At 40.9% G+C, this 12,092-nt stretch overlaps 1 protein-coding gene across 11 annotated transcripts in view; it reads left to right on the forward strand.

Moving 5' to 3' along the window:
• Positions 1-8,714: 8,714 nt before the first annotated feature.
• ppp1r12a (protein phosphatase 1, regulatory subunit 12A) overlaps positions 8,715-12,092 on the forward strand; it is a 54,731-nt gene continuing 51,353 nt past the window's right edge. For all 11 annotated transcript variants that reach the window (XM_005740859.1, XM_013912867.1, XM_013912869.1 and 8 more), the window contains exon 1: positions 8,715-9,055. In XM_005740859.1, coding sequence (XP_005740916.1) covers positions 8,819-9,055 — 237 coding nt within the window. In that variant the 5' untranslated portion in view covers positions 8,715-8,818. The remainder of the gene's footprint in view (positions 9,056-12,092) is intronic.

Raw genomic sequence — 12,092 nt, forward strand, 5'->3', positions numbered from 1 at the left:
GGTTTTAAACAATAATTTAATAAAAATGATTGACACCTTATAAAATGCATTTGTTTCAAAGGCACACTGTCTTAATAAATGTGAAAAAAATGCACTATAAAACTTTATATTATGTGCAATAGGCCAAGAAACAATGTAGAGTCATCTTAAAAATGAACATTTTCATAGACTCTAGACTTTGACTGAGCTTACAACACATTTTTGGTTTTGTTTTCTTAATTTTCAGCCATCTTGTTGGAGGTTTGCTGCTCTGTTTGCAATCCCAACGTTGCCCAAACTAACAGATGGCCCCACATTTGACTCTAGAACTCCTCGGTGTATAATGGTACACAGAGGAGTTCATGGTCGACTACAAGGTGCCCAGTTTCTATGAGGTGTTTGTGCCGATGTGCTGTGTTCAGTCTTTGGCACGCAGGTCACTGCACTCCGGTCTCGTCTGTTCAAAAGACATTATTCCAGAAGTCTTGTGGTTTCTTTCAGATACAACTTTGCAAACGTAAGTCGTGTTGCTATTTTCATTTTAGAGAGAAGAGGCTTTCTCTTGGCAATGCATCCAAACAAGCCAAACTTGTTCAGTCTTTTTCTAATTGTAATGTCATGAACTTTTCCTGTTGAATGCTAACTGAGGTCTATAGAATGTGATATGTAGCTCTTGGATTTTTTTGTAGTTTCTTTTTGCATTGCCTGGCTTTGGGGGGGATTTGCAGGGATGTCCACTTCTGGGAATATTATGCTATTCTGATAACACACACACCTTAATGCTCCAGACTTGGCGCAAACTGCCAAAACCTCTGCTTTTATTGAGTTAGCCACGCTTGCTGATGCTCAGTTGATCAAGTGCATTTGGCTAGCAGCACCAGGCTGATCCTCTTAATTAAGGGTATAACACAAACAAGGAGCATTGACAGCTGAGTATGAGGTCACACCATCTGACCACTGGCCAGTTACAGTCGCTGTAACAAGACAGTTACTGTCTTTATGAGAATGGTTTGAAATAATATGCACTCCCCCCCCCCCCCCCCCCCCCGCCCTGTGACCCCACCTGCCTTTCACTCATCTGCCTTTTCTCTCACTTCGTTTTGCTGCCAGTTGCTTTCTGTTCATCCACTTCACTGTCTGACATGACTGGCCTTGAACTGAGCATGTGATCTCATTTTGCTCTGCCTGTAAATACTCTGACAGTTGAAGCCCCCACTGTGACATTGGATGGGAAGGTGAAGTTCTCCACATAGCTGACGTGCAGTAAAGTGTAGACCTGATCATCAGGGGTGCTGGGTCAGGTCCAGTCGTTGCCTAAAAACTTTTCAAAGAAAACTATTTTTGGATTTCAATATAATCAGACCTTTCATTGTCCACTGAGCTTGGCACTCTCTCCTTATTCCACAGGTTAGGACAAGCTTTTTCATCCACCGGTGACTAATTGCATCTGAAGAGCTGAGCAAGCACTATCAGTCTTCCTCAACATCATATTTTAGGCGTCTTAGGATAACATCAAAGCATGACTGTTTCTATCTACACGGTAAAGCTGCTGTCTTCCCACAAGTTGGGAAAGGAGATGAGTGTGTTAGTATTGCAGGCGCCAACAACATGCTCTGGGTGACATACGAGCATAGGAGCATGATGTCTGGCTTTTCTCAGATGGGGCTGAGATGTCCGCACTTCACCAGACACCACTCAGTGAGTGCTGCTTGTCTAGGTCACCTGCACTGACATGCTGGTAGATATGACTGGTTACAGTTACTCTATGTGCAATAAAAAGAAACAGGATTTTCCATGTCTAATCTCATTAACTTATTCATTTATCAGTCACTTCTAGTCTGAACTGACACCAGTGACAAGTGGTCTTATTTTAAGTTTCTTATTACAGTTCAGTTTCCAGAAAACAATTTACTGCCACCAGCTCATTTAAAATATCTGGGACTGTGAGGAATCATCTCTTTTGTTAGCAACACTTTGCAAGCCGTTGGAAACCGAGGCAACCAAATGATGTAAGCAGCGTTAAAAGTAAAATGTTTTCCTTTTCTTCCTTGAAGTAAGAGTTCTGGGCCGTCTCCATCATATTTTTCACTTCATAATGTGCTAAATGTTTTCAGTTAGTAACAGGTTAGAGCACCGGGCGGGTCACTTTAGCACCCAGAATCTGATTATGGCACCTGACTGTTGTAAGGCATGCAGGATGTGGTTAGGCATTGTTTTGCTAGGTGTGGCCTTTTCTGAGAAAGAAGTCTGAATACTGATCAAAAATCTTTCAGTATTAATGAGGTCTTCACAGATGTACTATGCATGCTAATGTATCTTCACATGCTATCATGGATGCTTGCACTAAAGTGAGCATATATTTAAAAAGAAAAGAAAAAAAAGAAAAGAAACATTTGGCCTGAAATGTAAACACAAAATATCAAATAGAAGTTCACCAGAGAAGAACAAGTTTAGTTTAAGGAATAGATAGCATTGTGCTTTCTTACTAACTGTATCATAGCTTTCTGCTACAGCTAGCAGCAGATTAGCTTTAGCATAGAAAAAAATTCATCAGACATCGTGGGAACTAGGGACTAGGACACATAACAAATAACACATATTACATTTTCTTGCAAGCACCTCTAAGGCCTGATAGAGGCAGAGCTACTGCTGGTTGTTTCTTTGTTTTCTTTCTGTCTTTATGTTAAGCTAAGCCAACGAGGTGCTGGCTAACCTGGAATATACTCCATTACAGACACACACAGATAGCAAAAGACCTGATGGTCAAGCAGTCATTCCTGTTATACTTATTTGAAATCCACTTATGCGGCTTCATAATGTTTGATCTTGGACTGAGACACAAATCAGTCAGGAAGTGTATCTGGTATAAAAATCTGCCAAATCAAAACATGCAGACCTATTTGCCCTAGCAACCCCTTGTGAATAAGGGAGCAGCCAAAGTCCACTTGAAGTCTGCTGCCTGGGGCACAAGCATAGCTGGTGCATTGTAATGTAAATTCTTGCACAGTTATAAAAAAACAGACAGGCAGGCAGGCATCCGTACATAATCTTGCAACAATTATTTCTTTGGTTGTGAATTCTTCCTAAACCATCAGGAGTTGAACTACCTTAGCTGTATCAGATATTATGACACAATCACATTGCCTAGAAGTCAACAAGCATTTACGCACCCCAGTGCATAAATTTTCATTTTAATTTCACAGCCAGCAGCAAAAACAGGCCAAACAATTATGTAGCATGAGCGTATACTTGTACATGTAAATTTAGCAGCCTGAGAGAAAGACTCAAATCAATCTTCTCCATAAATCTTTGTGTTTGTGTGTTTATATGAGCATGTTGCTCTAGTGTACACGGGAATTATTATAGGAACTGTAGGAACCTTTAGAATACCGTATGGCTGACATCAGGCTGGATAACATCCAACGCAGCCTGTCCAGTAACATATAAATACATACACACTTAAAGAGGCACACGCTCAGGTAAACAACCCTCGTCAACCTCTCCAGCTGTCTTTCCAGGACACTTGACTTGCACACCTCATCTGTTTCCACAAACCACAAACGGTTCACAGCGGAAATACTCAGTTAAAGCGGTAAACAAGCGCTTCCTCTCAGGGATAAGTCATAGATGCAGAGGGCCCTGACGCTGGTGTCGTGATGCTTGGAACACGCCTACACTGACACAACTTTGAGGTCCGTCGCCGGGTTTTAATCATGCACGTCTCAGTGGCCAGAGACAAACAGTGAGAGTGCACCATTGTAATTTTGTGGCATCAATACACTTGAATCACTCCCAGACAGTTTTATCCCCTCAAGGAGCAGAAACAGAAGCAAACAATCATAGGAGATCAAAGTGAAGAGTAATGAAAGACAAGAGTTTGCCTGGCAAATATACAATGTGACAGCCCTCTTAGTCACATCTGCATGTGAAAGGTAATGCTGACAAATGATTTTTGTCTCAATAAAGGATTGACGACTCCTCTCACATCCCATTAATTATGATCAGCCGACACTGTGGCAAAAGTCATTTTACTGTTAGTCAATAAGCGCTCTGTGTCACTGGCATTACTGAGATAAATACAGCTGCTGGGAGGGAGGGGGTATAGTAGGATACATAAACAGGATGCATTCAAAATATTTAGTGGTGTTAAGTGAAGGATGTGGATATACATTGAACAGTTTCCAGGCCTTCAGCGCGACATGGGGCCCCCTAACAGTGTAGCTGACGCTGTAGACTTTAAGTAGACTGTAAAAAAAAGAGACTAATGGCAAGAACATCCCTGAACGACCGACACTGGCTACAGCGAAGAGCTAGCAAAGCAGCACAAAAGAGGAATCCTATTATTATTTCATCAGTTTCACACATTACATACACATTTTCAGTTCACAACACTCATTAAATACATTTCCCTACATTGAAAAAAGAAAAAAAAAAGTAGACTGTAGCGGGCAGATGCATGGCACTTATAAGAAGTTCAAATCAATTGATGCTTTTCCATTGTTTTGGTTTCAATACAAATTTAAACATGTTTGGCAAGACAAGCACAACCAAACCTACATCCATTTTGGTCGCAGTAGTAAGTAGTAGCTGGAACCTAGCCCAGCTGTCATGGGTACACCCTGGACAGATTGCCAGTCTATCACAGGGCTAACATAGACACAGGATGCCATCCACACCTATGACCAACTTAGAAATGCCAGTTAAGCTAACATGTATGTTTCTGACTGTGGGGGAACCTGGAGAACATGCGGACTCCACCCCGTCACATATTCAGAGCCTGGTGTTCATATGTTGACAGGGACTGGAAAAATTAATCTTACGAAACAATCTTTTCAAGCAACTGAACCAAAACCTCCAAGTAAGCACATTTTTTTGCTGTTTGTGCTGTCTGGAGCTCATAAACTCGCTGATGTATCACACAGATACACAAACACCTACACACAAGACTCTTATTACATTCAGAGCTGGAAGTGACCCACAGCGCTCGCCTTGTTCTGTCAGTCACTGTGAGGTCGGCTTTCCCTGCCAAACAGCAGCTTGCACATCACTTTCCCTGCAACCCTCCTGGTATCAGCAGACTGAAGCCAGTGGCCAGCAACTTCCTGACGCTGACGCTGTTGGTGTTCCATATCGCTCTGACTCATTAGAACCGTGCAGATTTCCCATGACATTTGTGTAACAGCTGAGCTGAGTGTCTTCTAAGTCCGGTTTACTGTGCTTTTAGGCAGTAAATGCTTCTGAAATGAAATAATATTGGGTTTACGTGTACACACTCCACACAATGGCTCACGGTGGCAGTTGTATAAATGTTTTGGTTCATGATTTTGCTTGAACAGATTGTTATTCAGGATGTCAATTTCAAGTTCAGTTGGAGGGGGGCACCTAATTACGCACAGAGATTATCTTTCTTATTTTTAATGTCTTTAAACAAAAAAAAAACATCATTAAGTGACACCTTGCTGTAAAGAAAACAAGAGCGACTGCATGCTTCATACCTACAACTTGATGGCAACACCGCACCCCCTGCTGAGTACACATGAATGTCTGCCAATAATAACACATGAGGGTGCCAAAAAAACCAAAACAAAATAAAAATCACATGCACTTTATGTACCACCCTGTTTTCACTCCAGATTGAACTGGACCACCCTGGTGCTTAAGTCTACTAACACTTCAAGTGTTCCCCATCAAATCATTGCAGGTACTCTGTAATAAGACGGCTTCCATTTCCCTTTGGGGAGCGATGTCTTTTTTATGACATGGAAACTAAACGCGTTACATCGTTGGAAAAGCCGTTTCGCGAATCTGGGTGGAAGAAAGGGGGAAATACCGCCAAATGAGAGTTTGTTTAGTTAGCATGACAAAATTCCTTCCACTTCCTGAAATGAAAATAGCCACGTCTGTAAAAGTTCATTTGAACCACAACGTTGATAATGAAGCATTAAAAAAAAAGATCTTTGTACACAAATACATAAACTGAAGAGAGTCACAGTGTGACAGAAAGAAAAAAGTAATTAAAACTGTTTTTAAAACAGGGTAAAGGTCTTTGGCAGAGGGAAATACATATGAAGATGGAAAATGTTGTAAATCGATCCATTAAAAAATAAAGTGCAGAAGCATATGGGGAGCTGGATGGAGCACAGGAAAAACTCTGAGTCGGTGTAGGTAGCAGATTTACAGGGTGACATATAGTGGGACATATAAGTGTGTGAGTGCATCTAAATGCATGCATTTGCCTTTGTAGGCTGCCTTGATTCAACGACATGATTTTCCTGTGTTTTTCCTTACTTTCCCAATTTCAAAATGTCTTTCAAAAATACGAGAATAAAGTACCTTTATTGTACCACTTATACGCTAAAGGGCACAAATGCTTTCCACTGGGACACTACTCTCTGTTCCAGTTATATAATACTAAGGCAAGTTCCTTATCCAGCAGGGTAATTGCTGGGAGTATGTTACATTTTTTTCCTTATGTTATTATTATTAGTAGTAGTAAGCTGCTAATATATTAATATTATACTGTAATATTATAGATAAGGCTTCCCAGCAGTATATAATTACCAGCTATCAAGAGATTTTGTGTCAGCCAAATGTTATTATCACAGTTGCACAAAGAGGTAATAAATGAATGAACTGACTATATCAGTATACATACAGAAGTGATGATATTTTACATGATGTACAGATAACTGCAGATAAGAAAAGTGTGCCTTAAATCTTTCCACGCCCCTGGTATGGCTTTGGCACCAAATGTTTTGAAAGAACCACCCAGAAGAAAGGGGAAACACCTCCACCGAGACAGTCTGTTTAATTAGAACAATAAAATCATTTTACTTCCTGAAATAAAAAAAAACAAAACACATGACTTTGTACAATTGATGGTTCGTTTGAGTTGCCGCTGATTGTAAGACAACATAAAAAGACTCAATCAACACTAATTCAGCACAAATACAGGACAAAAATAAATAACAGACCCAAGACTCTGCTATAACTTCATAGTGATGCTACTAGAATACAATGTATTTATGATATTCTTTAATTTTCATGCAACAGTCTCCATTAGGTCCGGGTATTTTGTAGCCACAGGGCAATGTCGTTACATTGTCACCGATTGGCAATGTTAAAAATGACAACTAAAATGCCATTTGCCCTCTCCATTATTGATAGATTTTGGGGGTTCAGGCCTGCCTAAAAAGTGAATTGAGCCCTCTGAGCTGATACACTTCTGCAACCATTATTTAAATCAAGTCAGAAAGTTCGGTAACGAAAAAGTAAACACCCATGATGCCATAAAGCCGCAATGTAAGTTATTGCAGCACAAGCTGAAGTTAATAATTTGGTTAGCTGTAGCGCTTCTGCAGCAATAGCAGTAACCAGCAGTAATGGAGAAGGGCACTGACGTTGGAACACATGGCTCTGTGGAGGTTACAGTTTGGAAAGTACCTTGTATGTCTTTTTGGAGCTAAAAAGAGGTCATTCATCTGGTTGTGCAACTACTCTATATGGACACATGTACTGGGCCACACCTCTTTTGAATTCAGATGCGCTCAGTCCCATTGCCACAGGTGTATAAAGCAATTCTGACTGCTTTTACGACATTTGTGCAAGAACAGGTCATTGCAAAGATTTACTGAATTTTGTGTGATCAAGTATAAGTCATATCAGTGAAAAGTTACAACTGCAGTGGCGCATAGTGCAGAGTTGCATACCTCCTGTGGCATTAATGTTAGCACAATGTGCACCAAGAAATTCATGGTATTCATAGGTTTCCAAGGATAGGCAGTTCCTGAAAGTGTAATGTGTAGGTGGCCAAGAACTTTTGCTTTCTTGTGTGGCAAAAACTAAAACTAATTAAATTCATCTGACATTAAATATTTAAATATATATTATGTATTTAAAGGAGAACTGATGGTATTTCAGATGAGATACGTGCTCTTTCCTGAGTATGAGAAGACAGGTGTGCCTGAAAGTTTTGGCTCACCTTGTGAAGTACCTTTAGTACAAAATGCTTTAAAAGAACCATCCACAAGAAGTGGAAAACATCTGCAAAGAGTATGTTTGTTTAGATAGCATAATAAAATCCTTTCTGCTTCCTCAAATGAAAAGAAAGGGTGACGTCTGTAAATCACAAGTTAATTGATATGATTGCTAGTTATAATACAACATTAAAAAAAGACAGGACACACTGGAGAGATTATGTCTTATGTCTATGATGTACTGACAAAAGCAAGATGTTGTGGGTGCATGTGCCACCCCACTGAAAGAATCCTGGAAACGTCCCTGTTTCAGACCTCCTTTTCCTTTCCTTCACCAATGGAACGAAGAAGGTGGGAAGATTTGGTAGTTCTTACAGATAACACTGTTTTCTGCTGCAGGTACATTCACTGACATATGGTTTTAAGTTACTTCTGTGTTCCCAGCTATATCACAGCAAACAATAGCCTAGAGGTGGTCAAAAAATATTAGCTACTACACCTTAGAGAGCCTCTCTTTGAAACTTCTTGACACCCCGCAAAAGGTTATGCAATATTTTTAAGTAATTTTGTCTTATTTGGTGTGCACAGTCTATAAGGATTACCCTGCTTGCTCGCTCACTCACTCTGTCTTATAATCTGCTGATGATGACGTTATGCTGCAGTTCCTGGGCTTCAGTTCTCGCGAGGTTACGGGAATCCAGACGCTCGCTCGCTCGCTCGCTCTCTCTCTCTCTCTCTCTCTCTCTCTCAGTTCCCCCTCCTCCCCAGCCCTCCCTTCCCACGCCCCACTGCGCTGTGGGATAGTGGCACTATAAAGTATATCCTCTCTCGGCGAAAGATAAGAAGCCCGAGACAGGAGGGGGATGAAGATGGCGGACGCCAAGCAGAAGCGGAATGAACAGTTAAAGCGATGGCTTGGCTCGGAAACGGACCAGGAGCCTCCTGTTTTGAAAAAGAAAAAGACGAAGGTGAAGTTCGATGATGGCGCCGTGTTTCTGGCCGCCTGTTCGAGCGGCGATACCGAGGAGGTGCTCCGAATGCTTGACCGGGGCGCTGACATCAACTACGCCAATGTAGACGGTCTCACCGCCCTCCACCAGGTTTGTGTTAGCTTGCCGTGTGGGTTTATGTCAGCAGCCGGTACCATTAGACATAAATATCGACTGGCTGCTAGCAAAAGCTTACCCTGGTACACCTGTCAAATGGAAGCCATTCTCATCCCGTTGTTTACCTACCTAGCATACTCGTCCTTCTCGACGCAGAGAAGGGATGAATCCGTTGGCTTCCTCCTGAGGCTGTTTAACTGGTAAACCGCGCTAACTATGCATACACTTGTCTGAGTATAAGTGGCAAGAAGCAGCAGAGTCAAACACCTAATTTACAGGGCTAATTCTACTTTATGCCTCCATAAACTAGCCTGAGTCTGTAGGTGCAGTCTAATTGCAGTACTGCTGCATTTTTCGATTTGAAACATTGGCTTGGTTTTATGTTGTAAATACAATCAAGCCAGACAAGTGTCTGTGTGGTCAATTGATTATTGTCGGATCCTATTTAGTGTGTTTGGAGCTTAATATAAATGGTGTTCGTGCAGAATGAACCCAGCAATAGATGGCTGCTACCTGGTTAGCAGTAAAAGTCGTTTTGTTGATAAACCCTCCTCCTTGACTGTGGCTACTCTCTGGAGAGGAAGCAGAAGCTACCTTGCTAACTAGCTTTAGATACAACGTCATTCAGATACAGGCTAATGTTACGATTGCGAAACAATGTTTGCTTGTCACTCTGACTTAAAAAATGCAGTCCCTCATTAATAGTGGGCATATTAGTTTAATTGCCAGGAAAGAATGAATGGTAACAGCGCAGTATTAGCCCAGCGGAGTGTCTGCTAACGTACTTTAGCATGCTAAGATAAATGTCATTAGCTGTGTGGGGCTTTAGCTGAAGTTAATTCATTCATTAACTGACCTGAGAAACGGCGTCAGTGGTAAATTATGGGCCTCATAATTTTATGCTGTTTTATGTATAGTTAATCGGAAACGCCTGTGTCGTTAGCGCTTTTGCTACACCGGGATGTTAACCGTGCCAAGCTAGTCATTTGCCCGCTAACTGGGGTAGCTACTTTCACTAGCATCTGTACTTCCACAGCCGATAAACTGAAAATGGCACCTCATCTTGATGGGTTTTAGGCGGTGTGAGGTAGTTTCAGTCCAAATGGGGTTTAAAGCCTGATTTAAAAGCTTTATAAACCACCATGGATCCAGTGATGGAAGTAGGTTGCTTGTTGGTGCAGTAAGCTTACTGAAAGTTGTGACCAGGTTAAGTCCAGTGAGGTGTGCAAAAGCTAGACTAGAATTAAAACGTAAATAACAAAGAACCTGGTCGTGTAATTTATGAATTTGTTTCTGTTGCTTCAGAGGTATCTTTTACCATTTAAACAAGTACATTTATTTTAATATCGTTTTTCAGTTTGTGCTTATTGGATCAAGTGATTACGGGTATACTGTTAGTTTTTACAGTGACACTTTTATAAAGATATCTTGCTTATTTTGTACCAAGAACATTGTAGTTAAGTGTTTTACTTTTTGGTGGAAATAAGCAGGGTGAACGGTTTGGGGGATTTCCCCTTTCTGACTGCATGTTTCTGCCTCTGATAAATAATTTTTCATTCCCACTGGAAAATAAACTTTTATCTCCCCCCCCCCCTTCCAGGATTTTTGCAGTGTCTTGAAACAGTCAACAGTGCAAACATCAGTCCAATCAGAAACTGATCTCACTTTCAGTACTTGTGAGGCTGCTGGGGTGAGATGATCAGGATCTGTTCCATTCCAGCTTTTCATTAAGCCAAACTGTAACGCTGGATCTCTGGATCCAGAGAGTTGCAGAAAACATCAGAAATATTGTGTGCCAACCAGTTGCCTCTGTGTTGACATCCAAGTTCTCTCCAAAGGTGATTTGTGCAGCTTCTTCTTTCTTCTTGTTGAGTTGCGGCTCTGCACCAGGACTGTTCTCTGCAACATCCTGCAGTCGTTTGTCGCCTTTTGCGTGATGGCGCAACTGCTGTGATAGGCTGATGGAGAGGGGCAGAAGTATTTGGTTTAAAAAGATCAACCTTAACCTGACCTTCGTTCACAAGTTAGAACATGCTGTCGAACATATTACAGAGTCAGATAATTTCCACATGTTTATTAACACTCAAACTGGAAAGTCTGCTGCTGATCTCAGACAATGAAGTCTCCTTCTTCCCTTTACAGAGACTTTATAGATTCAGGTAAAAGAGGGTGATGTGTTTTACATGATGAGCCACAGGGAAGCAGAAAAACTGTCATCAAAGCAGACCATTTCTCTTTGATTTGTAATGTACCATAGTGGAGTTTTTATTTATCCAATTTATTTTTTTTAATTGACAGCATTTTGTGCTGTTTACATTTCGGGTTATTTCATATTAAACATTGAAGCTAACATCCTCTGAAGAGGGAAACTGTGGTTGCCCCTCTATATTTTTTTTATTTATTTATTTTTCTCTCCCTACGTATTGCATCCTGGAGTATTTTAATTTGAAGAAATAAAGGATAATGCTAGTGGAAACGAGCATTTGTTTATCTTGTTTGCACTAGCGTGGATAGTGTTTACATGATGTAAGGATTTACAAAAATATTCACATTAAATGTTTTATACTTGCATAGATCTCCTGTGATGTCACTTCATTACTCATGTCCACATGTCTCGTCTTAGTAATTATGAGCACTGCTTTATGCACCACCTTGCTCCCATGGTGTGTTTGTTCTCCAAGACTTAGGCCACTGCACAGATTAAAAGTTTTAAAAGCAGGTTTTAAGGCATGGGTCATCAGCTTTATCTGTATGTGATGTGATTCATGCACGTTTTTGGGTTGTTTTTTTTTTTGTTTTTGTTTTTTTACATTAATTAATCCTGCTGGTAAATTGACCTTTCTTCAAGATCGTAGTCTGCTTTAATGAAATCTGGAATTAGCATGAACCCCTCAATGCAAACTCATTGGGTGGAAATGTTGCCTTTTTTTGGGCTGATGTCCAGAGATGAACTTGAGTGAGGAAAGAATTTGAAGTGCGGCTCTCCGGACATAACCATCTCTGGAGACGAGGGGCTTCTCTCTCTCTCTCT

The sequence above is a fragment of the Pundamilia nyererei genome, unplaced genomic scaffold, assembly GCF_000239375.1.
Source record: "Pundamilia nyererei isolate P.nyererei 1_Seehausen unplaced genomic scaffold, PunNye1.0 scaffold00104, whole genome shotgun sequence".
NCBI classification, from domain to species: domain Eukaryota; kingdom Metazoa; phylum Chordata; class Actinopteri; order Cichliformes; family Cichlidae; genus Pundamilia; species Pundamilia nyererei.